This window comes from Xiphophorus couchianus, chromosome 11 (assembly GCF_001444195.1).
Source record: "Xiphophorus couchianus chromosome 11, X_couchianus-1.0, whole genome shotgun sequence".
Taxonomy (NCBI): Eukaryota; Metazoa; Chordata; class Actinopteri; order Cyprinodontiformes; family Poeciliidae; genus Xiphophorus; species Xiphophorus couchianus.
The window spans coordinates 17,734,776-17,759,798 of NC_040238.1; the positions used below are offsets into that span (position 1 = coordinate 17,734,776).

The window sequence follows — 25,023 nt, forward strand, 5'->3', positions numbered from 1 at the left end:
ATTAGACAGAGGTAGTTCGGTTCGCATTAAATCCCTCTAACTAAAGCTTTGGTTGTATTCTTGTATTATTTCATAAAGACTCTGAAGTCCGCGTTATTCCACAATCTTAATTTGTTGTCTCGTATTTACACCATAGTACTTGAGCTGTCTGACTACATCTCGGTCACTGACTGACAAGCTGGCCTTCGATGTGGGCTTGCAGGAAGACTCCACAGGTGGCTTTAGATGTTACTACTAAGCATGAACAACACACATATGGATTGTAGGGGGAAACAATATTCAATTTATGTGTTGTAGGAGAGGCCTGCTGGTGGACCATACATCCAGCCTCCAAGCAAAGATCAGAGGGTGAAAAGGTCAGGGTGGGAGATGACCTCATTCTTGTCAGTGTTTCTTCAGAGAGATACCTGGTAATTATTATTTCATTACTATTAAATGATGCTTGTTTGATAATGAATATTACTAATTTTAAAAACCTTGCTATGTCCAGCACCTTTCCTATGCAAGTGGTGACCTAATGGTAGATGCCTCCTTCATGCAAACACTTTGGACCATGACTCCTGTGATGTCTGGCTGTGAGCTCGCCGAAGGTCTGTAGTTCCCCCAAAATTGGCTCTGCCCCAGGAGATTGACATTGTGTTATAAAGAAACTGTTGCCTTCCAGGTTTTCTGATCGGAGGATATGTGCTCAGACTCTTTCACGGTCATATGGATGAGTGTCTGGCCATCCCATGTGCAGATCAGGGGGATGACCAACGCAGGTGGCTGTTGCCTTGTTTTGTTAGATCTTTTTTACCCCTACCTTGTTAGGAATTTTAACAGCTTGTCAGTTCACCATCTGGAAATGCCCAAATTGATCAGAATATTATTCTCCATGTCCCAGAGTTGCCCATTATGAAGGTGGTGCCGTTTGCAGTCATGCTCGATCCTTATGGAGACTAGAGCCACTGCGAATCGGGTGGGTATCTTGCTCTTTCTTCCTTTTCTAACATTAACTGAAAAGACTTATTTTGCTGACTTACTTTTGCATTTTTACAGATGGAGTGGAGGCCACATCAAATGGGGACAGTCTTTCCGGGTACGCCACATAACAACAGGGCGATATTTGTTCCTCGACGAGGAGAAGGGACTTCTGTTGGTAGACCCAGAGAAAGCCAATTCCAAGATGTCTGCTTTCTGCTTCAGAATTTCTAAGGTTTTTGTTCAACCAGCTGTCAGGTTTATTTTAACTTGTCTAGATTAGAATTTAAGATGTACATATACACATAAGGAAACAAAACTTTTTTTTCCATTTAAAGGAAAAAATTGAAGTGGCGCAGAAGCGGGATGTGGAAGGAATGGGAATACCAGAGATTAAGTATGGGGAGTCTATGTGCTTTGTACAGCATGTTTCGTCTGGCCTTTGGCTTACATATGCTGCTGTAGATGCCAAATCTGCTCGCCTAGGACCTCTGAAAAGAAAGGTAAGATATGTCAAGTTTGGGGCTAAATGTAAGAGTTTCTAAAAGTGGTTTTCCAACAGTGTACAAGATTTAGATATTTTTGTTATGTTTCTCCATATTTGAGTCAAATGTGATTTTGATATTCTAAATCGTGTTCCCACTGGGACTGACTTTCACCCCCTTTTCCTACATTTATTAACATTTTAAATATTCCTGAGAATATTCCTGAAAACTATTCTATGTTTTTCCACATTTTGTCATGTTTTAACCAAATAATCTATGTGTTTTTAGGGATTGTAGGTAAAATACAAAGTAGCAAATAAGGATGAAGTATAAAAAAAATGTTCAAACTTTTAAAAGAACTTGAGACTGGGGAGAGAGTTCACCTTCCAGCAGGACAATAACTCGAAACCCAAAACATGCAACCAGTCATAAATCCAATTGAGAATCAGTGGCAAGAATTTAAAATAGATTTTCACGGATGCTCTCCATCCAGTTTGACTGAGCTTGAGCTTCTTTTTCAAACCAGAATGGGTGGAAATGTCAGTCTTTATATTTGAAAAGCTTTTAGGAAAATCACCTAAATGACTGAAATATGATGCGATATGTCTACGTTTTGGGTTTTTGCCTGATTTTAAGTGTCCATGACTTTGTCTCTCAGGCCATACTGCATAAAGAAGGTCACATGGATGACGCACTCACAGTTGCTCGATCTCAGACCGAAGAGTCTCAAGCTGCCAGAATGATATACAGCACAACAGGCCTCTTCAACCAGTTCATCAAGTAACTTCATTACTCCCCTATTAACCTTTATGAATGTGTTTCTCTATCAACATTTTATTTTTACCCTTTATGTTTGTGTCACTTTTCCAGAGGTTTGGATGCATTGAGTGGAAAAAACAAATCTGCTAATCCGCCATCTATGCCAATGGACGCGGTGGTGCTCTCACTGCAGGATCTCATCTTTTACTTCCGACCACCTGAGGAGGAACTGGAGCACGAGGACAAGCAGTTCAAGCTTCGCTCCCTGAAGAACAGGCAGAACCTTTTCCAGGAGGAGGTTGGCCAGCCTAATGAGGATTTAATCAGTGGAAATTAGCTGAAGATACATTTAATGTCACTTTTATTAAGTTGACTTTTTCAAACCTACCTGTAAGATTTCTTATTTTATCATAGGGGATGATTTCCCTGGTTCTGGACTGCATCGATCGGCTCAATGTGTACAACACTGCAGCCCACTTCTCAGAGTACGCTGGAGAGGAAGCTGCAGAGTCATGGAAGGAGATAGTGAACTTACTGTATGAGCTTTTAGGTACGTCCTGCACATTACATTTGATAAACATATTTTGGGGTGATTTGGTTTCGTTAATTTTATTTCTTGCTTTTCCGCTTTCCTGAAGCTTCTTTGATCAGAGGAAACCGCACTAACTGTGCTCTTTTCTGTGACAATCTGGACTGGCTGGTCAGTAAGCTGGATCGTTTGGAGGCATCTTCAGGTATTTCTGGCAGAATGGTTTGGTTTGAGCTCATTCTTTATATAAAATATACATAGAAATAAAAGCTGATGGTTTTATTTAGAAATTATTAATCTTTTTTTTTTTATTTCTTGGATGACTCAGGAACTTCTCTGAATACCTTGAAGCCTTTTCTAATACCTAAACTTCTGTATGTTCTCATTTGCATGACAGGAATTCTGGAGGTGTTGTACTGTGTTCTGATTGAGAGTCCAGAAGTGTTGAATATTATTCAGGAGAATCACATTAAATCAATTATCTCTCTCCTGGATAAGCATGGGCGCAACCACAAGGTTTGTAAACTCAAAATACTTTGTTTAGACTGTTTCTCAGAGCAGTCAATTTGTTAATTGCATTACTGACAGACCTTTAACCACCTATTCTGTCTAGGTTTTGGATGTGCTGTGCTCCCTGTGTGTATGCAATGGGGTGGCTGTGAGATCTAACCAAAATCTCATCACAGAGAACCTACTTCCAGGCCGTGACCTCCTTCTTCAAACCAACATTATTAACTATGTAACCAGGTGGGTAATTTTATGTGATCGAATAACCCCGCTCCCCCTCTCCGTCTGCACAGTTCATCTGAATTGATTTTCCTTTTTCTAATACTTTAGCATGAGACCCAACATTTTCCTTGGAACTTGTGAAGGATCCACTCAGTATAAGAAGTGGTACTTTGAGGTGATGGTGGACCACGTGGAGCCGTTCATTACCTCCCAGGCGTATCACCTGCGAGTAGGTTGGGCTCTGACGGAGGGCTACAGTCCTTACCCCGGTGGAGGGGAAGGATGGGGAGGCAATGGTGTTGGCGATGACCTTTACTCCTATGGCTTTGATGGGCTTCACCTGTGGTCAGGTAAAGCAAACAGTCGCTTGACCATAAATAATACAGTTGGGGTTTATGTTCATTTAAGTGGTAAAAGCTTGAGTCTAAATTCTGACATTTAAAGCAAAGCTGAAAACTTTATAATCAAGTTTCAAGCAAGTAGAGAGGTAAACTTTGTCAATTTCCACCAAGACTGCAAAAACTGTGTGAGCACAACAGCTGAATTGTGTCATACACAGATGAATCATTTAGCACACTGCCGGTTTGCCTTCAGCGGAAATGTCTTGACTTTCCGCATTAATTATCTAAAGCAGCTATGTACATCTTATATGTTTCCTCAGGTGTCATTTTTAGACATCTTACTAATATTTAAAATGGCTAATGTGTCTTCTTCCCTAAGTTACTACTTCAACACTAAAAATTGTTGCAATCTGAGTAACCTGTTAGCATTTTGATATGGAACATTCACTGACAGGAAAAAAATGCTGTGGTTTCAAGTTTTTAATATAGGCTAATCACCAACTGAGTGGGTTAAGCATAACATCTCCCCGTTTCTCAAGCCAAGTGAATTAATTTCTTTGTTTTATATTGTGGATTTACTTGTAGGGCGCGTACCACGGCATGTTGCTTCTTCCAGCCAACACACTCTGGCAGCAGAGGATGTGGTCAGCTGCTGTTTGGATCTAAGTGTGCCGAGCATCTCCTTTCGTATCAACGGACACCCTGTGCAGGGAATGTTTGAGAACTTCAACCTCGATGGCCTCTTCTTTCCTGTTGTCAGCTTTTCTGCAGGCATTAAGTATGGCACTTCGAAGGTTTTTTATTCTCAAAGTTTCTGTGTCTGTCCTGTCCCACAGCTCAGTATTTTAAACACCTAATGTTTGTTTTTTTGTTCCAAATACAAGGCTGCGGTTTCTTCTTGGGGGCCGTCATGGGGATTTCAAGTTTCTTCCCCCTCCAGGCTATGCTCCCTGTTATGAGGCAGTGCTGCCAAGGGACCGATTGCGGATTGAGCCCATCAAGGAATATAAACATGATTTTAATGATGTTCGCAACCTGCTCGGTCCAACTCAGTCCCTGTCTCACACAGCCTTCACTCCCTGTCCTGTGGACACAATTCAGGTAAATTCTGCAAAGGAGTTTTAGCTTTTGCAAAACGTATAGTGTAGAGAACAAATTCTAGTGTTAGTGAGATATCTAGCTCATCTTTGGGAATTTTGCCAAAATTCCTAAAGAGTATTAGGAATCTTTTTAAGCAAAAACTGCATTTTGCTTAAAAATCATATTACATTGGTTTTAGTCTCAGTTAATTAACTTATTTTCTTCTTTCAGATTGTACTTCCTCCTCATTTGGAGCGCATTCGAGAGAAACTCGCAGAAAACAGTCATGAGTTGTGGGCTGTTAATCGCATTGAACAAGGGTGGACATATGGACTGGTGAGTGTTTTCAGGATTTTACATTTTTTATTTAAATTTTGTAGAGAAAGCATTGCTGGGAACAAAAACTATTTCTCCAAGCAAATGTTTGTGCTCTTCTTTTTCTAAAGTTTCGTGATGACAACAAGAAGATGCACCCCTGCCTGGTAGATTTCCAGAGTTTGCCTGAGCCGGAGAAGAACTACAATTTAGCAATGTCAGGAGAGACACTGAAGTACGTAAAAGTTTAAATCAACAGTCCTTGGTACTTCTGACGATCGCTCCTATTTAGTGTGGAGTAGCATAATCTATGATCTTAATTATACTGAAACCTGAACAAGAATAGAAGAGGAAATAGATGTGAAAATGTAACTGTATTACCAGACTTTGATATGTATTGTTACCTCTAAAACAAAATTGCCCAAAGTGCGGCCAGGAGTATATTTGTGGAAGTTCGACATGAAAAATGTGTAGGATTTGTGTCTAATGTGTATTGTGTTTACTTTAACAGGACTTTGCTAGCTCTGGGTTGTCATGTGGGAATGGGAGATGAAAAAGCAGAGGAAAATCTGAAAAGGACCAAGCTCCCCAAAACGTGAGCTGCAACATGTTATACATATGACATTTGTGTGTGGTACCATGTAATATTATTTCATTTTAATGATAAATGCCATAGTTGTCTATTTGAAAGATTCACTTACTCTTCACATCACAATGTATTGCTTGTTAGCTACATGCAAAGTAATGGATACAAGCCAGCTCCCTTGGATCTTAATCACGTCAAACTGACTCCAAATCAAAACACTCTAGTGGAGAGACTGGCAGAAAATGGACACAATGTGTGGGCAAGAGACCGGGTTCGACAGGGCTGGACATACAGTATTGTACAGGTATCAACTTCTTTATGTGGAAAAACCTGTGACAATGAGTAATAAAAACGTTTCAATGTTTACTGTTTAATTGATTTGGTTTCAACTTCAGTTGGACTTTTTTCAAATAGGACATATTGAACAAGCGTAATCCCCGTCTGGTTCCCTACAATCTGCTGGATGAAAAGACAAAAAAGACCAACAGAGACACAGTTTGTGCAGCAGTTCGCACTCTTATCGGCTATGGCTACAACATAGAACCACCGGATCAGGAGAGTAGTAAGTTTATACTGCTATTTTATCTATTTGAATAGAAATCCTTCCATTTTGCCTTGTCTCCATGCTTTCTTATTTACCAGAAAAACATTGTAACAAACTTTCTTTTGCGTACCTCTAAAGGCAGCCTAAGTCCCACCAGTATTCCTTAAATCCTGGCTGTAGCATGTTCTTTACTGCCATGTTTTTACTCTAGGTGGGCATGGACCGGGCAGCTCCCGTGGTGATAAAATCAGAGTGTTCAGAGCTGAGAAATCTTACGCCGTCACACAGGGGAAGTGGTACTTTGAGTTTGAGGCTGTGACTGTTGGAGAGATGAGAGTGGGCTGGGCCAGGCCTTGTGTTCGTGCGGATACTGAACTTGGTGCTGACGAGTTGGCCTATGTCTTCAATGGCTTCAAGGTGGGAAGCAGACTCACTTGGATTGTGAAAGTGGGCTAAACCCTTAATGATGCTAAATTCTCTTGATCGACGTTTTAGGCCCAACGTTGGCATATTGGAAACGAGCCATTTGGCCGCCAGTGGCAGTCTGGTGATGTGGCGGGTTGCATGATCGACCTCACAGAAATGAACATCATGTTCACGCTCAATGGAGAAATGCTGATCAGTGACTCAGGCTCAGAAATGGCTTTTAAGGATATTGAGATAGGGGAAGGTAAGTACAGATCCAAAACAGAGCAGAAATAATCGAATAAATGGACATTGATGATCATGCTTTAAACATTTATAGGTTTCATACCCGTGTGCAGCCTGGGGCTGTCGCAGGTTGGTAGAATCAACCTGGGTCAGAATGTCAGTAGTCTTCGTTACTTTACTATCTGTGGCCTGCAAGAAGGATTCGAACCATTTGCTATCAACATGAAGCGAGACATTACAATGTGGTTCAGTAAAAGCCTTCCCCAGTTTATCACTGCTCCTACAGATCATCCACATTTTGAGGTATTAATACAATGCTTCTCTCAAATTATTTCTAAATATCAGTTTTCCACATGAAAACGTAACTTCTTTGCACTCTTTTCTCTAGATATCACGTGTTGACGGGACAGTGGACACTCCCCCTTGTCTCAAGGTGACTCACAAGACATTTGGGTCTCAGAATGCCAACACAGACTTGCTGTTCTTCAGAGTCAGCATACCAATTGAATTTCACGAGACCTTTAAAGTCCCTGCGGGGACAACACTTCTAACTCGGGCGCTGACCATTCCCGAAGACCAGGTATTAGAGGTCGACCCAAACTCAGACTTTGAAATACTGAAGAAGTCAGCCACTCGCAAAGAACAGGAAGATGATAAGAAGGAACCCTCTGTGCCTAAAGAGACTTTGGCCATCAAAAATGGAGAGAACGAGAAAGATGCCTCTACTGAGAAAAGCAAAAAGAAAGGGTATGTGGTTATTTAATATTCTGAGACAGAAAGGACAATTTGATTTTTATGCAGCTGGGATGTTAATAAAATATAATAGCCAAAAGTTTTGAGACCGACAGAGGTTCATTTTCTCTTACATTTGCTGCTTTAGTGTTGTTGCATCTTTTTACCAGATGTTTAAATTATTTTTTTCAAACATCAATAGGTTCTCAGTGAATGCAAGATCTCTGGTCAATTAGTTTTATCTCAGCCCCTTTATTATCGCATTGTCCTTGTGAAATGGTGCCCCAAAATGCTGGAAAAAAGTAACGTCCTTACCAAGGTGAAAGGTCACACAAAACTCCAGACGGTGAAACATCTACTAATACAACTTACAGTTGTATTAGTAGAGCCAGGGCACGAGAGCAGCAAAACAAATCAAGACAAGAGTAATGGAAGAATTCAGAAATTAATTACATAAAATGAGGAGCTTGAGGCCAGAGTACCTGGAGAGAACACACATGCACACCCAGAACATGCAAACTCCGTGCAGAAAGACCCCGGGCCGTTAATCGAACCCAGGACCTTCTTGCTGCAAGGCAACAGTGCTACCAACTGCGCCACTGTGCAGCCCATGCAATATGATAATGCTATAAAAACCAAAGCAGTTTAAGATTTCTATCAGTCTCAACATTTGAACCAGCTTGTACTATACATGTAGTAAGTGGTTTTGTCATTTACAGATTCCTTTTTAAGGCAAAGAAGGCTGCATTAATAACTCCGCCCCCTGTCGTTCCCACTCTGCCTCGCTTAGTGGAAGATGTCGTACCAGATGACAGGGATGACATGGACATAATCCTGAACACCACAACTGTATGACTATTACTCATAGTTATTTCATTGTCAATGATCAAGTGGAAGTAATTTAGACTCTAAAATCTGAAATTGAAGGTTTATTTTGTAACAACCATGAATAATATGCTTAAACCAATAAGCTTTTCATGTCCTTTTTCAGTATTATTACTCAGTGCGAATATTCGCAGGACAGGAACCAGGGGGCGTGTGGGTAGGCTGGGTCACACCAGACTATCACCAATATGATCTTCACTTTGACCTCAGCAAAGTGAGAAATGTAACAGTAACTGTTGGGGACGACAGAGGAAATATTCACGACAGGTGGGTTTGTTTCCCTAAACATGTAAAAGCGTGCTCCAAAATCCTGAGTCTTCTTGGTTTGTCTGCCTTCTGCAGTATAAAGCGCAGTAATTGTTACATGGTGTGGGGAGGAGAGTTTGGCAACTCCCAGCAAACCCGTGTCAGTCAGGAGGACTTTGTGATTGGCTGCCTCGTTGATTTGGACACAGGACTCATGACTTTCACTGCTAACGGAAAAGAGATAAACACCTTTTACCAGGTTTGTGGGCTTCTGCCTTGGTACGGTGAAGTTCTCATGAAGTCCTGGTCAGTTGCAGCATCATCTACTTTCAGGTGGAGCCGAACACAAAGCTTTTCCCAGCTGTCTTCGTTCAGCCTTCCAACCAGAATGTGATTCAGTTTGAACTCGGCAAGCTCAAGGTAAACCTCCACGACCTACTCTGTTACCAAATCTTTACCCACACTACAGCTGTACAAGTTAAGAGGTTAACACCAGTCAACATCTTACCTGACTGGTGAAAAAAATTTGATTTTGCATACCCTCTGTACTAAAAAGATAAGGCAGTGTAGTGATCAATCTAATTGTTGTTTAACATTTAGGATTAAATATAGCAGTCCCCTCTACAATAGAGCAATTTGGATGAAATAAGGAATAAGTTTATATTATTCACTCGGCAACAAATGGCCTTGTTACTGAAATTATCCAGCTTTGATTATTCTCCCTGCAGCAAGGACTTTCACACCTGAGAGAGCTGTAGTCAGTGTACTCAAATTTAGCTTATGTTTATGGGTTCTTATGTTTAACCTGCATGGCTAGCGAATTTGGATTTCTACTAAATTAAGATGCAAAGAGAATTATCAACCAAAGGTCAGACTTCTGTCCAAATAAGTTTTCCTTACCAACGTCATGATCGATCCTTCTTGTTTTGCCAGAACATCATGCCATTGTCAGCGGCCATGTTTCGGAGCGAACGCAAAAATCCAGTTCCGCAGTGCCCTCCTAGATTGGATGTCCAGATGCTAACCCCAGTGATCTGGAGTCGTATGCCCAACAACTTCCTGGCTCCAGAGACAGGCAGTGTTAGCGAAAGACTTGGCTGGATGGTGCAATGTATGGAACCACTCACTATGATGGCCCTTCACATCCCAGAGGAGAATCGGTCAGAAATATTTCCTTCTGCATGCCAAAAAGAAAAAAATAATTTATTTCAGTTTTTTCTCGTTAAACCTGACTCTGTGTTTTATTTAGGTGTATAGACATACTGGAACTGTCTGAACGAATGGACTTGCTAAAGTTCCACTATCACACTCTGAAGCTCTATGGCTCTGTGTGCGCTCTGGGTAACAACCGGGTGGCACACGCACTGTGCAGCCATGTGGACGAATCTCAGCTTTTCTACGCCATAGAGAGCACCTACCTGCCGGGCCCAATGAGGAGCGGGTTTTACGACCTCCTCATCAGCATGCATCTAGAGTCTGCTAAACGCAATCGCCTCGGAACGAATAAGGAATTTATAGTTCCGATGACAGACAACACGCGCAGCATCACTCTTTACACCGTTAAGTCTCACGCTTTGCCTGGGGTCGGCCTCACTACGTGCCTCCGTCCAAAACTGCATTTCTCCTCCGTTGGGTTTGTGGGGACAGATGCAGATATTTACACACTGAGTCCAACCATCCCTTTACAGGTGAGATTTACTCATTGTAATATGTTATAGAAACTCTCTAGAGAAAGAGATACATTAATTTTTCTTGTATTTCCAGGTGTTAAAGACCAAGGCTCTGAACATGCTTATCGAAGCTGTCCAGGATGGAAGTCAAGCCATGAGAGACCCTGTGGGAGGCAGTGTTGAGTTTCACTTTGTTCCAATCCTGAAACTCATCAGCACCCTCCTCATAATGGGTGTGTTTGACGATGAAGATGTCACGCACATCCTGAAAATGATTGAGCCCACAGTCTTTCATACTTCAAAATCAGAGGAGCCTTTGGAGGAGCCGTCAAAGTCGAACAAACAAGAGGAACCATCAAAAGTCGCAGTGGTCAATGAGGATGAGCAGGAAGTTGAGGCAGAAGAGGACGAGGAGTTTGAAGATTATGGTTATGATGATGAAGAAGAAATAGAGGAAGGGGAAGAACTAGAAGAAACAGATTTAAATGTGCCACAAGGGGAAGCAGTGGAAATAGATTTCATAAATGGTGAGAAAGGAGCTGAGGAAACAGAGAAAGAGACGAAACCAGTGGAAACCTGTGGGGAATCTAGAGAGGAACACCTCGAACAAGGACTTTTTCAGATGAAACTACCAGAGTCTGTAAAACTGCAGGTACAAACTAGTATTACTACTTTTTTCACCAAAAAGGTTCCTTAACAATGTTAGTATTCATTTTGCTTTTGTTATCTAGATGTGCACCTTGTTGCAGTATTTCTGTGACTGCGAGCTACGACACAGAGTGGAGGCCATTGCTGCTTTCTCAGATAAGTTCGTCACCCAGATACAGTCCAACCAGAGGCAGCGCTACAATGAGCTCATGATGGCCTTCACCATGTCAGCTGCAGAGACCGCACGAAAGACCCGTGAATTTCGCTCTCCGCCGCAGGAGCAGGTAAGAAAACCATATATGAACCTACAACTGCAACTTCCATCCCATACAAATAGAAAATCAAGCAAATATGGATTAGATTTTCTTCCATTAAATACCTATTTTAAATCAGATTTTTTGAAACCAGGTACCTACATACACTGTATAAAATGTTTTCCCACTGTCTGACATCAAATCAGCCTGTTCAATATTTCCGCATGGAAAGTAATAAAAAAATTGTCTAGCTATTCTGCCATTAAGCTTAAAAAGTAGTATTGGTTTTCCTAACATAAAACAGTGAAAGTCTAGACTTATCTAACGTTAAAGGGTGGGGGGATAATGGTTGTCCTATTATATAGACTTTGAAGTAAAAATATGATTCTGATTAGACGACATTAAATAATATTTTGTTACATATGTTGCTGATCTCTTTCCAAAGAGTTTTCATTTGCTTGTGCACTATTGTGTAGGTCAACATGCTCATGAACTTTAAAAACTGCCCTGACGACGAAGAGTGTCCAGTTCCTGATGAAGTCCGTGACTCCTTGCTGGTTTTTCATACCGCTCTTCTCACACATTGTGGTCAGTTTTAATCTGCTACACCCAGTCTGACATGAATTCTTTAAATCTCGCCTCTTCAAGGGGCTAACAAATTAAATGTTCAATGCTTAATTTCCAAACTAAAATTTGCAGGTGTTCATATTGATGAGGAAGAACAGGGGGAGGAGGTGGACAATTCTCTTCGCGGGCGCCTGCTTCGTTTGCTGGAAAGGGTGAAAAAGTTTCGGCAGAAAAAAGTGGAGGTGGAGCTTGAACCGCAGGAAGATAAAAAACCAAGTGAGCTGTTGCTCCGCTCTGCCACGTGACGTTACAACACAGATATACCTTTTTTCCCCTGGCAGCTATGGCTTGAAAGAGAATCTCACATTTAATCTTTGAAATTTTGTTTTGTCCTTGTTGTTTATTCCCCTTCCCCAATTCTGCCAGGCACATTGCAGGAGCTCATTTCCCACACCATGATCCATTGGGCCCAGGAGTCATTCATCCAAAACCCAGAGTTAGTGCGTATGATGTTCAGCCTCCTTCACAGGCAGTATGACGGACTCGGTGAACTGATGCGTGCACTTCCCAAGGCTTACACCATCAACGAGGTGTCGATACAGGACACCATGGATCTCCTGGAGTGCTTGGGTCAGATCCGCTCCCTGCTTATTGTGCAGATGGGTCCAGAGGAGGAGAGGCTCATAATTCAAAGCATTGGGTATATGAATAAAAGTTTTGATTGTGGTTTTTGCTTTGGTTAAAACTGAAGGTGACAAGACATTTATCCAATCATTTTCTGCTCCTTAGAAACATCATGAGTAACAGAGTTTTCTATCAGCACCCCAACTTGATGCGTGCTCTGGGGATGCATGAGACTGTCATGGAGGTTATGGTTAATGTGCTGGGTGGTGGTGACTCAAAGGTATTCATTTTCAATGTCTTTGTTTGGGTTAAATACTGATGGGACTCAAGGCTAAAAAAGTACAATTTTGTGGTACATGTGAAAGTAAAAACTACAACCTTAAATAGCCTTAAGCTCAACTTGATCATGCTGTCTTTCAACAGGAAATCCGCTTCCCTCGAGTGGTGACAAACTGTTGCCGTTTCCTCTGCTATTTCTGCCGCATCAGTCGCCAGAATCAACGTTCCATGTTTGATCATCTCAGCTACCTTTTGCAGAACAGCGGCATTGGCCTTGGTGACTGTCTCTGTTCACTTCTACAATTCTTACTGCTGTAGCCCAGCTGAACATGGTGTGCTGTTTGTTCAGGAATGCGCGGCTCTACCCCGCTGGATGTGGCTGCGGCATCTTGCATCGACAATAACGAACTGGCACTGGCTCTCCAGGAGCAGGATTTAGAAATGGTAAAATATTGCTATGACACCCTAAACAGTAGATTCACTTTACTTATCTGTCAATGCTAATATTTTTGTAGGTGGTGAAATACTTGGCTGGGTGTGGGCTTCAGAGCTGCCCCATGCTGCTGGCTAAAGGCTACCCCGACATCGGTTGGAATCCCTGTGGTGGAGAGAAATACCTTGACTTTCTTCGTTTCGCTGTTTTTGTCAATGGTAATTTACCAAATACTTAAATTTTAAAATTTAACTTAAAGTCACACTTACCTTCTCCTTTTCCTGTTTGACAATAACAAGACATAAGATGATTTTCATTCATCTAGGAGAAAGCGTGGAAGAGAATGCCAACGTTGTTGTGCGTCTTCTCATTCGAAGACCCGAGTGCTTCGGTCCGGCTTTGAGAGGCGAGGGTGGTAATGGCCTGCTGGCTGCTGTGGAGGAAGCCATCAAAATATCAGAGGACCCTGCAAGAGATGGTCCCAGCATTAAAAAAGACAGACGTTTTCCCATGTAAGAGGTCTCAGTGTTGGATCAGAAAGAACTTTGTCCTAGCCACTTTGAGTTAAAGAACAAATTACAAAATGTATTCCTTTATTCCTGGAAGGTTTGGAGGAGAAGAGCAGCAGGAGGAGAATCGAGTGCACCTCGGAAATGCCATCATGTCCTTCTATTCTGCTCTCATTGACCTACTGGGACGATGTGCTCCAGAGATGCATGTAAGATGAGCAGAATCACAGCATTCATGTTAGATTTATATAACACATTGGATATAATAATAAACAAATGTGTTCTTTACAGTTGATTCAAGCTGGAAAGGGTGAAGCTCTTCGGATCAGGGCAATTCTGAGGTCCTTGGTTCCTATTGAGGATCTTGTAGGAGTGATCAGTCTTCCTGTTCAGATTCCTGCTTTGGGGAAAGGTAAAATGTTAAAGCATTTACACTGCTAATTCATTTAACAGAGCGATTCCAATACTTTTGTAATAATATTTTACTTAACTGTATACTTTGTCACTGTATTTTCTAAAAACATATAAATATCATACAGTCATACATAACTGTATGACTGTGCCGTACACCACTAATTAAATGCAAGTGCAGTTAGACTTTCATGTGAACGGTTTATGACCCAAAAGCGACCTACATTCGCAGAAGAGGAACATAGACGTCAAACAGCAGCGCAATGTTAGAGGAAGTAATCATGGACGGAGCCATTTATAGATCGCTTTTAAAGTTTCTTCATCAAGGGCAGATGACAGTATCATCACACAATCACAACGAGACAGAGGATGCTAATAAAAAGAAAGCACAAATAATAGCAGTGGTCTTTTGAAGAGCACTGACTGGGAAGTCTTTGTGGATGCGTAGTCAGACCAGGAGTGATAAGATTTTGATGTGATTCTCTTTAGTGACACAGACTTCTTCCACAAGTTCATAATTATAATTTCAGCCATTGTTTACATCTTGATTTACAATGTCTGGCTTTATCTGGTGCAGAATTATGATGCATGTATCAGTTGAATGACATTAAAGTCGGACAAAATAGCAAAAGTCATGAAAACCCGTTTACTTCTTTTAATGCCATTAACAAACTGGAACTTTAGTCGTTTTCTATCACTTCTAGATTACTGAGTTGTTTTATTTCACTGTTTTAATAACTTGTTTTTTGTCAGTGTATCATACAGCCCTTTAGTTTAGTGTGTATACTTTTATACATGCTTTATGCTTTTCTCAGACAATAGCATCATAGAGCCGAAGATGTCCGCTAGTTTTGTGCCAGACCACAAGGCCCCCATGGTGTTATTCCTGGATAGAGTTTATGGTATTGACAACCAGGATTTCCTGCTGCATGTGCTGGAGGTGGGCTTCTTACCTGACATGAGGGCTGCCGCCTCTCTGGACACAGTGAGTCAGAAACGTCTTCTGGACTACTTCAATACTCAGTATCCAGTAAGTGTAGATTCAGCTAACAGCTGGGATTTATTTCCAACAGGCCGCTTTCAGCACAACAGAGATGGCTCTCGCTTTGAACCGCTATCTGTGTACTGCCGTGCTGCCACTCATCACCAAGTGTGCCCCACTGTTTGCCGGCAGTGACCACCGAGCCATAATGATAGACTCCATGTTGCACACGATCTACAGACTGTCTCGAGGACGAGCCTTTACAAAGGCACAGAGAGACATCATAGAGGAGTGCCTCATGGCTTTGTGCAAGTAAGCTAACACCTCAAACAAATATAGCAGTTCTCTCCTTTATCTAATATTGTTAGGTTTGTTCCTGAAGGAGGCTTTGTTTGTGTTGCCTTCAGAAATTTGCGCCCGGCCATGCTTCAGCACCTGCTGAGACGCCTGGTGTTTGATGTGCCCATTCTAAATGAGTATGCCAAACGACCACTGAAGGTGTGAGGACGTTTGATTATTTTCTTGATAAAAACAGTGTTTTCTTTTGAGTTTTAAGTTGTTGTTGTTTTTTTTTTCACTTTTATTGTCTTGGATCTGCAGCTACTGACCAGCCACTATGAGCGTTGTTGGAAATATTACTGCCTCCCAAATGGCTGGGCTAATTTCGGAGTTGCTTCAGAGGAAGAGCTGCATTTGACTCGCAAACTTTTCTGGGGTATTTTTGAATCATTGGCACATAAGGTAAGCTCCCAGAAACATGATGGAACTGCCAAAATATGAACTTCTTCAAATTTTCTCATGTTACACAACACAAACTGGTATTAATGGCTCTTACATGAGAAAAAGTTAAAAAGTTCTTGATGTACACATGCTCAAATGCATTAGCTGCAAGTGTCTGTTAATACTGTAACATATTGTCATTAATCATTCCAGAAATTTGATGCTGAAATTTTCAAGATCTCAATGCCCTGCCTCTGTGCCATTGCTGGAGCCATTCCTCCAGATTATGTGGATGCCAGCTACTCCTCCAAAACAGAGAAAAAGGCATCAGTAGATGCAGAGGGAAACTTTGATCCCAAACCAGTTGAGACCACAAAGTAAATATTTTCTGAATCTGCTTGATGAACACATTTTTCAGTTGTTTTAATATTATAGCTAAATTTTCTCTGATTTCTTGCCTCCAACAATAGCACCATTATCCCTGAAAGACTGGATCCCTTTATCAACAGATATGCTGAATACACCCATGATAAATGGGCTTTTGAAAAGGCAAGACATGTTCCTATCAGCTTGCTTAGTTTCCATTATACCCATTATATCCATTATACCAATTCAGAACCAACACAATAAACTTCTTTGATTGTAGCCGATATGATAACCACAGAAATCAATTCTCTTTCTAACAATAAATGATGCAGTTTGTCTTCTGTGTTGCAGATTCAAAATAACTGGTCATATGGAGAGGTGTTGGATGAGAATGCAAAGACCCATCCCATGCTCAGACCATACAAAACCTTCTCAGAGAAGGTAGGCTGTCCATTGCAGGTTGTTTCATATCAACCTGCAATGGTTCACATTCTCCTCTTCATGTGAGGCTGATTTTTATTTATTCATTGTTTGCAAAGGACAAAGAGATCTACCGCTGGCCGATCAAAGAGTCGATAAAAGCCATGCTGGCATGGGAATGGAACATAGAAAAAGCTAGAGAGGAAGAGGAGTCAGAGAAGAAGAAGGCAGCTTCTAGAAAAATTTCCCAGACTGCCCAGGTTTGAAGGTCTTTTATGTCTCGACACTTTATGTTGCAGCGCTACTTATATGTTATAAGATTATCTTTCTGTTACAGGCAACTTATGACCCGAGCCACGGCTATAGTCCACAGCCTATTGACATCTCACACATGGCTCTTTCAAGAGATCTGCAGGTATGGCAGTGAAAATTTAACAATGCCTGCCTTTATCTCAATTTATAGTCAATAATAACAGCTCACATTTGAACACAGTCAATGGCAGAGCAACTGGCCGAAAATTATCACAACACCTGGGGACGAAAGAAAAAGTTAGAGCTCCAAGGAAAAGGTAAAAAAAAAAATCTGCTGCTATATTATATTTTAATATTGAAGATGGAGCTTTTCCTCATTTCTCTTTGGTTGTGGGATTGCTTTTGTAGGAGGTGGGACACATCCTCTGCTGGTGCCTTATGACACTCTGACAGCGAAGGAAAAGGCCAGAGACCGAGAGAAGGCTTACGAGTTGCTCAAGTTCCTGCAACTTAATGGATATGCTGTCACGAGGTAAAAAAATAAAAAATCTAGGGTGCTGGTTATAAGGAGCAGGGAATTATATTTTTTACATCAGTTATTGTTTTTTTATGTTCTGTGATTTAATTGTGCAGTCCTAATAGATCTAGTCTTTTCTCCTGGCCGTTCCAAAGACCAAAGCTGACTTTTTTTAATCAAACTTTGGTAATAGGAAATTTAAGCAAATTAAATACTTGTTTAAGTGTACAAATATCAGAAACAACATAAATACTGGTTTGGTCTCTTGGTAAAAAATGGATGTTTGGGTAGAAAGTTATTTTTTCCACAACAGCACAACTCACAAACCTTTTGTCATTTTCCACAAATTGCAGCATACAGAGGAAGATCTCTGAATTTTCCACTTTCCTTTTATGCATTGATCTAAGGCAAGTGTGTGTTCACATAAAACAAAGAAAGTGTAAATATGTTACCTCTGTCTGTGTTCAGGGGCATGAAAGACATGGAGTCCGAGATATCGTCTATTGAAAAGAGATTTGCTTATGGCTTCCTGCAGAAGCTGTTGAAATGGATGGAAATAGCCCAGGAGTTCATTGCTCATCTCGGTACTGTGGGGCAAAAGTGCAAAAGAAATGTATTAATGTCACATGTTAAAAATCTGTGAGGCACTAAGAATAAACCGAATCTAGATTTGTTAAGCCAGTGCTAATGTGATATTTTGTACTATGTTTTGCAGAGGCTGTGGTGAGCAGTGGACGAGTAGAAAAGTCTCCTCATGAGCAAGAAATCAAATTCTTTGCTAAGGTAAAGCCTGTGAGAAAATAATTTTAAAGGCTAAATCTCTTTGTAGTACTAATCTAAAAAAAAACACTTTTGTAGATATTGATGCCTTTAATCAACCAGTACTTCAAAAATCACTGCCTTTACTTCTTATCAACACCTGCAAAAGTTCTGGGCAGTGGTGGCCATTCTTCTAATAAGGAGAAGGAGATGATTGCGAGGTAAGTTCTCCCATTGTTCTAGTGGGCAAATATTTGCTTTGAATTCTTTTTTCTAAATGACCTTAATTTCTTTATGCATGTCCTTTTTCTTGGATTTATCTCTTCCTTTACTTTTTTTCCTGCTTATCATAGTATCTTCTGTAAAATGGCTGCTTTGGTGAGGCACAGAGTTTCTCTCTTTGGTAAGATTTCTCATAAGACTATTTCTGAGTCTTTTGGTTCCCTCTGACTGTGGAGACCTCCTTTTACTCTAACCTGGATGACTTCAACTAAAAGCTTGCATGGTTAGTGTGTATCAAAATTTTATAATACAACCTGCGTTTGTTTCTGTAGGAACGGATGCTTCTGCAATAGTTAACTGTCTTCACATATTGGCCCGGTCGCTGGATGCAAGGTTAGCTGCTTCTTAAAACAACTTTCAACAAGAATGTGCATTTATTCTTACTCTTTGAAATTTCTGTTGTGACATGTTCTTACTGCATTTTTTTAGGACTGTGATGAAATCAGGTCCTGAGATTGTGAAAGCAGGCTTGCGGTCATTCTTCGAGAGTGCGGCCGACGATGTGGAGAAGATGGTGGAGAACCTCAAACTGGGCAAAGTGTCCAAAGGCAATCAGGTACATAAAGTTTGAAACAAATTATGCAAAGAAATTAAACACTGGAATTAAATCTAAATTCAAAATAACATCTGCCTTGTCCATGATAGCAAGTGAAAGGCGTTTCCCAGAATATCAACTACACAACCATTGCCCTGCTGCCTGTGCTTACCTCCCTGTTTGATCACGTTGCTCAGCATCTCTTTGGAGATGATGTCATGCGTGAGTTGTTTCCTCAAATTTCTGTTCATTTCTTTGCATTTAGTGTATTATTTGACCTGAATCTGCTGTCTCTCTCTCTCTGGTTACTTGCACACAGTGGATGATCTGCAGATTTCCTGTTATAGAATCATGTGTAGCATCTACTCAGTTGGGACGGTCAAGAACCCACATGTTGAGAGGTAACTTAACCTTTTCTCACACAGATGCTATAGTAATAAGGAATACAGCACTCTTTAGTATTTCCTGCACTGTGAATTGACTAGAAATTCTGGGAATTTGAGAGTAGAGAAGCATGATTGTGTTGGCATCAAGTTGTCTTTTTTTGTAAACAGGCAAAGACCAGCTCTTGGGGAATGTCTGGCTCATCTTGCTGCTGCAATGCCAGTGGCCTACTTAGAGCCTCATCTAAATGAATTCAACGCTTTTTCTGTGTACACCACAAAGACACCAAGGGAGAGATCTAGTGAGTTTAAAATCAATGTTTATTCACGTATGTTCCTGCTCTGCAATGCCTTGTTCCTGGGTTTTCTTTCATCCCTTTTTGTGCAAAGTCCTGGGTCTTCCCAATGCGGTTCAGGAGTTATGTCCTGACATCCCACCGCTGGACCTTCTGCTAAAGGAGATTGGAGACTTGGCAGAGTCGGGGGCCCGCTATACTGAGATGCCTCACGTCATTGAAATCACTCTGCCCATGCTGTGCAACTACCTGCCACGGTGGTGGGAGAGAGGACCTGAAAACTTTCCTGAGGTGGAGGGTCAACTCTGCACCGAAGTCACTTCAGAACACCTGAATCAACTTCTGGGAAGCATCATGAAAATTGTAGTCAACAATCTGGGTATTGATGAAGCCTCCTGGATGAAGAGATTGGCTGGTGAGCACTGGGTAACTTACTGCCAAGCCGTGTATTCCTGAGTTAGTCTTCTTGCTCAAATGAAATGGCACAATTTGTTTTCTCTGCTAGTGTTTTCGCAGCCCATTGTGAGCAGAGCAAAGCCAGAGATGCTGAAGTCCCACTTCATTCCAACGATGGAAAAGTTGAAGAAACGGACGTCAAAGGTGGTGGCTGAAGAGGATCATTTGCGGATGGAGGGGAAATCAGAGGGGGATGAGGAAGATGGGACAATACGCGATGAGTTTGCTGTGCTCTGTAGAGACTTGTATGCCCTCTATCCTCTACTTATTCGCTATGTGGACAACAACAGGTAAAAGAAAATGACCACCATCATTTACAGCCTCTTAACCAGGGTACTTACTTATTCCATCTTGTCTTGTTCTGCTACAGAGCGAGGTGGTTGACCTGCCCTGATCCAGATGCAGAAGAACTTTTCCGAATGGTTGGAGAAGTCTTTATTTTCTGGTCCAAATCCCATGTGAGTTTGTTCATCTTGCCTTTGAAAACAAATATCAGTTGGAAAGTTAACTTCCTTAATCAGACGTTGCTTGCTCTCTTTGCTTTCTACTTTGTAGAACTTCAAGCGAGAAGAACAGAACTTTGTTGTGATGAATGAGATCAATAACATGTCATTCCTCACTGCTGACAGCAAAAGCAAAATGAGCAAGGTGAGCGATTGCAGTCTTACTGTACTGCTAAATCTCATTTTAGGCATTTCTGTCACTGTTATTGGCATTGAACATATACTTTTGCGTTTTTGTGTAGATGTCTTTTGTTCTTTTAGAATTTTTTAACATCTATAACCATTTTCTGACATTGACTGTTGGTCAACAATAAGCTGTAGTAAAAATATGGATGTTGAATTTTTGTGTGGTTTCTTGTGATGATGTGAACATCAGTCTGTTATTAGGAGAAAGTATAACTCATCATATCTTGATCCAAAAATGATGAAGCTATTTTTTGCCTGATCATGAGACATTTGCTTCGGGGAAAATGTTCTGTTTAATTTAATTTAACTAGACATCAATGATTTTCCACTTCAGCTGGGAACTTGACGACTAAGCTAAAGCAACAGATTACGTTGATTACGATCTTGTTATCAATACAAAAAGTAGTTTTTGAAAATTACAAACAAGTTTGGATTTGCAGCCTCTTGTACTATCTCCTTTTTCTGCATTTTATAGTTTTTTGATACTCCTAAACAAAGCTGCAGTGAAATTTTCTGATAACAAAGGAATAATTTTGTTGTATCCAAATTTAACAGATTTTTTGCCTTACGGTTTGTAGTTAAATACCTGAATATCCTTATCTATATGTGGTGCCACTTAAAGCTCTGTACAAGTACTATTTAAATAGTATATTTAATGGCAATACTGATCAACTAAACTAAACAGAAGACAATGACTTTAGATTTCTGCACTTAGTCATTTGGTGAGATTAAAAATGAAGCATTTTCCCAAAAGTAAATATTTCTTCATCATGAGTTGATGAGTTTCTTATCTCAAGAAAACCATATTGAAACCATTCAAAGAGCAGATGGGTGTCTTTGGCGTATGTAACAGCTTCTTTAAAAAAATGAAAAAAGTTTTATTTGGCACGTATTTAAAAATATATGTGTTTATAGTATATCTGGTTTCCCTTATGGTATATTTTTCAATAATCCTGTCCGCGGGGCTCGGTGGAATGTGATGTAGTTTGCTGTAATTTCTTAAGGCTTGTATTTTAGTTCCCATTTTTCTTAAGAGTAGCAGTTGTGTTAACAATATTCTCTCTCTGGCTGTCCTCTTCCTTTGGGTTGCGGCTGGGTTTCCAGGGCGGTGACACAGAGGTTAGACTTTTTTTCTGCACGACCGCTGTGCTGACCGCATGGCACCTCACTTTTGGGGAAAATTTTCATCAACCCCTCCAGCACACTGGCACATCTAATCTGCATTCACGTGTAATCCATACACAGATAAATGTGCACACTGGTGCTTTTATTTAGACAGAGCTGATCCAAGATTGTGTGGGGCCATAAGCAGAATTTGATAAAGGGGGCCCAATTTTATTTCACAGCCCTACAGGGCCAGAGTTCATAGCAATGGAAGGTATTAAAGCTAAACAGATACATTTTTTCTGTTTTTTTTCTCCATAAGTATTTAAAACAAAACCTTAGTTCTGCTCAAAACTACAATAATGCTAATTTCTAATTCTGTATAAGAAATGTTTAGTGGCTTGGGATATTTTTTAAAAGTAACTCTTAGTTATGTGAAAATATTGCCAAAATATTGACTTTTATGCTTTTGGGCATCACCCTATTGCAAATTTACTCTTGAGTCATAAAGGAGAAAAAAGCCCTCCGATATTTTTCTGATTTTTACCCTATGTAAGGCTGGGTGCTTTTTAATCGGCCTTTGACATGCCAAGGCTCAGGGGAAATATTGACTTTTATGTATCATTTGTCTATGTGCAGCATACAGGTTAAATTTTACTACACTCTTAAGCCATTTGAAGACAAACATATCCCACTAACCACGGTTGTTCAGGTTTAATTTAAAAAATGAAATACTATTTACCACTAATATGATTCCTCTATAAAAAGTGTATGGATTCAATGCATACGCTTTTGTGGTAACGTCTTCAAGCTCCATAAGCAATTTTAAAGAAAAAAATAAGAGATCAAAGTTATTTTCCTAAGTACTAAGTGTTCCCTATGTTGGTTAATTTGAAACTACAATATGTCCATACAATGTGACTTTAGCACAGACACAAGCAACTGAAATTATAAAACTAGCAACAACAAACCTTTAGAGTTTTTTCCTCTTAAATCCTCAATATGTTTAGATCAAGAAGAATTTAAAATCTTTGAAATTGAATTTGAAAAGTTAAGTAAAGGAAAATGTAATGTTTGAGATCTATTTTCTGGGTTTCAGTTTAAGGGCTTGAAGGCCCCCGTTTTCACGCTGGAGGTTTTACTAAGCAGCTTAGTTCACATTTGCCTTGGGCCAGCTCTGCATTTGGTCATACTTACAGAAACACACATAAACATGTGTATGGTTCATACAAAGAGACATGTCTAACTGCTTTAACTTGTGAACATATTTGCCCATATAGAGAATTGGTGATAAATGATCACAAGTTACATGCTGACATTCTCAGTGGATCCCAGGACAGAGGGGCAGGCCTGTGGGCCATTCCCAGTCCTGCCAGTGTGTGTGGAGGGGAGTCTGGAGGCGCTTGATGAAAGTAAACATCTGTAGAGACAGGCTCATGGCACTGGTCTTCACATGGATCCTATTGAGGCCATGAAAGAACAGTGCCATCATCCTCTCACTGAGTTTGCTCTTTTATTTCATCATAGTTGAGTTGGAGACTTTTTGTTTGCCTTTTTTATTTTCTTATTTTTTTTATTTTTATTGATGGGTGGTTGAGCTGTATGTTTTCGTAATGTAGCTTTTCGCCTCTAGGGGACGATGTTAGTCTTCTCTGTGCTCTTTCTTTTCTCCTCCCTAAAAATGCCACAGCACATTTTGGCTCAGTTTCCTTTAGACTTATTAGTTTGCAGACTAATACATGGTTTGATGCTTAATGTCACTGAAGTAGGTTTTTCTCACACTTGTTGGGTTCCCCCTTAAAATTAAAATGACCATGAACCTAACTAAAACATTAATTCACACTTATTTTATAAATTCCCTAAATTGTTTGCACCCTCTAAACCACTCCTATGTAACATAAATATATGTTTTACTTAATAGCATTTGCTATTAGTAGTGGATATTACCTTAGTTAGCAGAGAATGATCAGTTGTTTTATGTGTTATAGAGCAAAATCTCTGAAGAGTATGTGTAATGAAAGAAATTCATTTTGCTTTTGATTTCAGTATTTGTGTGAAATTACGCTTAAAATTTGTCTTTTTAATGAAAAACTTATATATGCACACATTGCACACACAATGCAGCAATTTACTCGCTATACTATAACTACTTTAGATGCAACATTTATTGTCACCCATAGTAAAGATGTGTAAAAAGCGTTAAAATTTATCTTTTATAATATAGTTTCAAGGAACCTTTAATTAGTGATCCACAACTTTCTGTTTCTCCTGGTTATAAAAATTATGTGAAATAATGAAATAAAGGCCTATTTTGTCTTAGTCACTATGTAGTATTTTTTATGTTGTGCTGATATTGTTAGGAAAAAGTAGCCCATTACCTAAAGTTTCCACTGTCAACCAACAGATTAAAACAACTCAAACTCACTGCATGCTTTTAGCACATCCACATTGTGTCTCTTCACAATCCTGACCAATAAATCAGATTCTGATTTTTGTATTTAGAGAGATGCTAAAAAAAAGTAAGAAAGTTCCAGAATCAAAGGATCCAAAATCAACCATTATCCATGGCTATTCCAGTCCTTACACCTAAATCTTATAGAAAACTTGCAAAGCAAGAACAGAGAAAGATCTCTCTATCTGTAAACGTCAACCTGAAATGTGACAAAGAACTTGTTGCTGTCTTAGTGGCAAAAAAGGCTAATACAAAACAAAAATAGCATTGGTGCCAATACTTGTTGCATCTTCAATTTTATTAAAAACTATTTTTGCTTAATGTTCTTCACTGGGTAAAAGCTCACTCAGCCAACTAGCCAGACTGAATTCACATATTGTGTTGTTTTGCAGCCTTCAAATGGGAGCAGTCTCTGCCTTTTGTTGTAGTTTTATTTCTGCTTCAAAGATGGATAGCCTCAGTCTTTTTAAGGAGCGTGCATTTTGAAAGATAAATATTCTTACCATGAAGTACTTTCACATTCAACACAGTAAACTCTCGCATCAATTTGTCCACCTTTGAGGAATCCAGAAA

At 40.1% G+C, this 25,023-nt stretch overlaps 1 protein-coding gene across 6 annotated transcripts in view; it reads left to right on the forward strand.

Annotated features, from left to right (window-relative positions):
* Positions 1–25,023, forward strand: part of LOC114153062 (ryanodine receptor 1-like) — a 49,352-nt gene that overhangs the window by 4,662 nt on the left and 19,667 nt on the right. For 4 of the 6 annotated variants that reach the window (XM_028031327.1, XM_028031330.1, XM_028031329.1 and 1 more), the window contains exons 6-73: positions 137–215; positions 298–410; positions 491–590; positions 665–761; positions 884–958; positions 1,039–1,195; positions 1,299–1,463; positions 2,104–2,225; positions 2,316–2,502; positions 2,619–2,754; positions 2,843–2,938; positions 3,131–3,249; positions 3,347–3,480; positions 3,571–3,812; positions 4,389–4,581; positions 4,688–4,904; positions 5,115–5,219; positions 5,330–5,433; positions 5,710–5,793; positions 5,929–6,088; positions 6,199–6,346; positions 6,540–6,745; positions 6,824–6,998; positions 7,074–7,282; positions 7,368–7,726; positions 8,431–8,560; positions 8,703–8,863; positions 8,939–9,101; positions 9,176–9,262; positions 9,776–10,002; positions 10,092–10,530; positions 10,607–11,164; positions 11,244–11,444; positions 11,891–12,002; positions 12,114–12,257; positions 12,408–12,681; positions 12,771–12,885; positions 13,029–13,161; positions 13,234–13,328; positions 13,400–13,535; positions 13,643–13,829; positions 13,924–14,035; positions 14,118–14,238; positions 15,053–15,222; positions 15,311–15,531; positions 15,627–15,717; positions 15,820–15,960; positions 16,153–16,316; positions 16,410–16,488; positions 16,657–16,746; positions 16,845–16,985; positions 17,063–17,140; positions 17,219–17,294; positions 17,386–17,509; positions 17,963–18,078; positions 18,210–18,277; positions 18,353–18,474; positions 18,607–18,656; positions 18,808–18,868; positions 18,965–19,091; positions 19,181–19,292; positions 19,390–19,471; positions 19,625–19,755; positions 19,844–20,164; positions 20,255–20,495; positions 20,576–20,663; positions 20,761–20,853; positions 21,999–22,013. In XM_028031327.1, the coding sequence (XP_027887128.1) occupies positions 137–215; positions 298–410; positions 491–590; positions 665–761; positions 884–958; positions 1,039–1,195; positions 1,299–1,463; positions 2,104–2,225; positions 2,316–2,502; positions 2,619–2,754; positions 2,843–2,938; positions 3,131–3,249; positions 3,347–3,480; positions 3,571–3,812; positions 4,389–4,581; positions 4,688–4,904; positions 5,115–5,219; positions 5,330–5,433; positions 5,710–5,793; positions 5,929–6,088; positions 6,199–6,346; positions 6,540–6,745; positions 6,824–6,998; positions 7,074–7,282; positions 7,368–7,726; positions 8,431–8,560; positions 8,703–8,863; positions 8,939–9,101; positions 9,176–9,262; positions 9,776–10,002; positions 10,092–10,530; positions 10,607–11,164; positions 11,244–11,444; positions 11,891–12,002; positions 12,114–12,257; positions 12,408–12,681; positions 12,771–12,885; positions 13,029–13,161; positions 13,234–13,328; positions 13,400–13,535; positions 13,643–13,829; positions 13,924–14,035; positions 14,118–14,238; positions 15,053–15,222; positions 15,311–15,531; positions 15,627–15,717; positions 15,820–15,960; positions 16,153–16,316; positions 16,410–16,488; positions 16,657–16,746; positions 16,845–16,985; positions 17,063–17,140; positions 17,219–17,294; positions 17,386–17,509; positions 17,963–18,078; positions 18,210–18,277; positions 18,353–18,474; positions 18,607–18,656; positions 18,808–18,868; positions 18,965–19,091; positions 19,181–19,292; positions 19,390–19,471; positions 19,625–19,755; positions 19,844–20,164; positions 20,255–20,495; positions 20,576–20,663; positions 20,761–20,853; positions 21,999–22,013 (10,179 nt within the window). The remainder of the gene's footprint in view (positions 1–136; positions 216–297; positions 411–490; positions 591–664; positions 762–883; positions 959–1,038; positions 1,196–1,298; positions 1,464–2,103; positions 2,226–2,315; positions 2,503–2,618; positions 2,755–2,842; positions 2,939–3,130; positions 3,250–3,346; positions 3,481–3,570; positions 3,813–4,388; positions 4,582–4,687; positions 4,905–5,114; positions 5,220–5,329; positions 5,434–5,709; positions 5,794–5,928; positions 6,089–6,198; positions 6,347–6,539; positions 6,746–6,823; positions 6,999–7,073; positions 7,283–7,367; positions 7,727–8,430; positions 8,561–8,702; positions 8,864–8,938; positions 9,102–9,175; positions 9,263–9,775; positions 10,003–10,091; positions 10,531–10,606; positions 11,165–11,243; positions 11,445–11,890; positions 12,003–12,113; positions 12,258–12,407; positions 12,682–12,770; positions 12,886–13,028; positions 13,162–13,233; positions 13,329–13,399; positions 13,536–13,642; positions 13,830–13,923; positions 14,036–14,117; positions 14,239–15,052; positions 15,223–15,310; positions 15,532–15,626; positions 15,718–15,819; positions 15,961–16,152; positions 16,317–16,409; positions 16,489–16,656; positions 16,747–16,844; positions 16,986–17,062; positions 17,141–17,218; positions 17,295–17,385; positions 17,510–17,962; positions 18,079–18,209; positions 18,278–18,352; positions 18,475–18,606; positions 18,657–18,807; positions 18,869–18,964; positions 19,092–19,180; positions 19,293–19,389; positions 19,472–19,624; positions 19,756–19,843; positions 20,165–20,254; positions 20,496–20,575; positions 20,664–20,760; positions 20,854–21,998; positions 22,014–25,023) is intronic. The other 2 variants (XM_028031328.1, XM_028031331.1) reach the window with 1 other exon arrangement.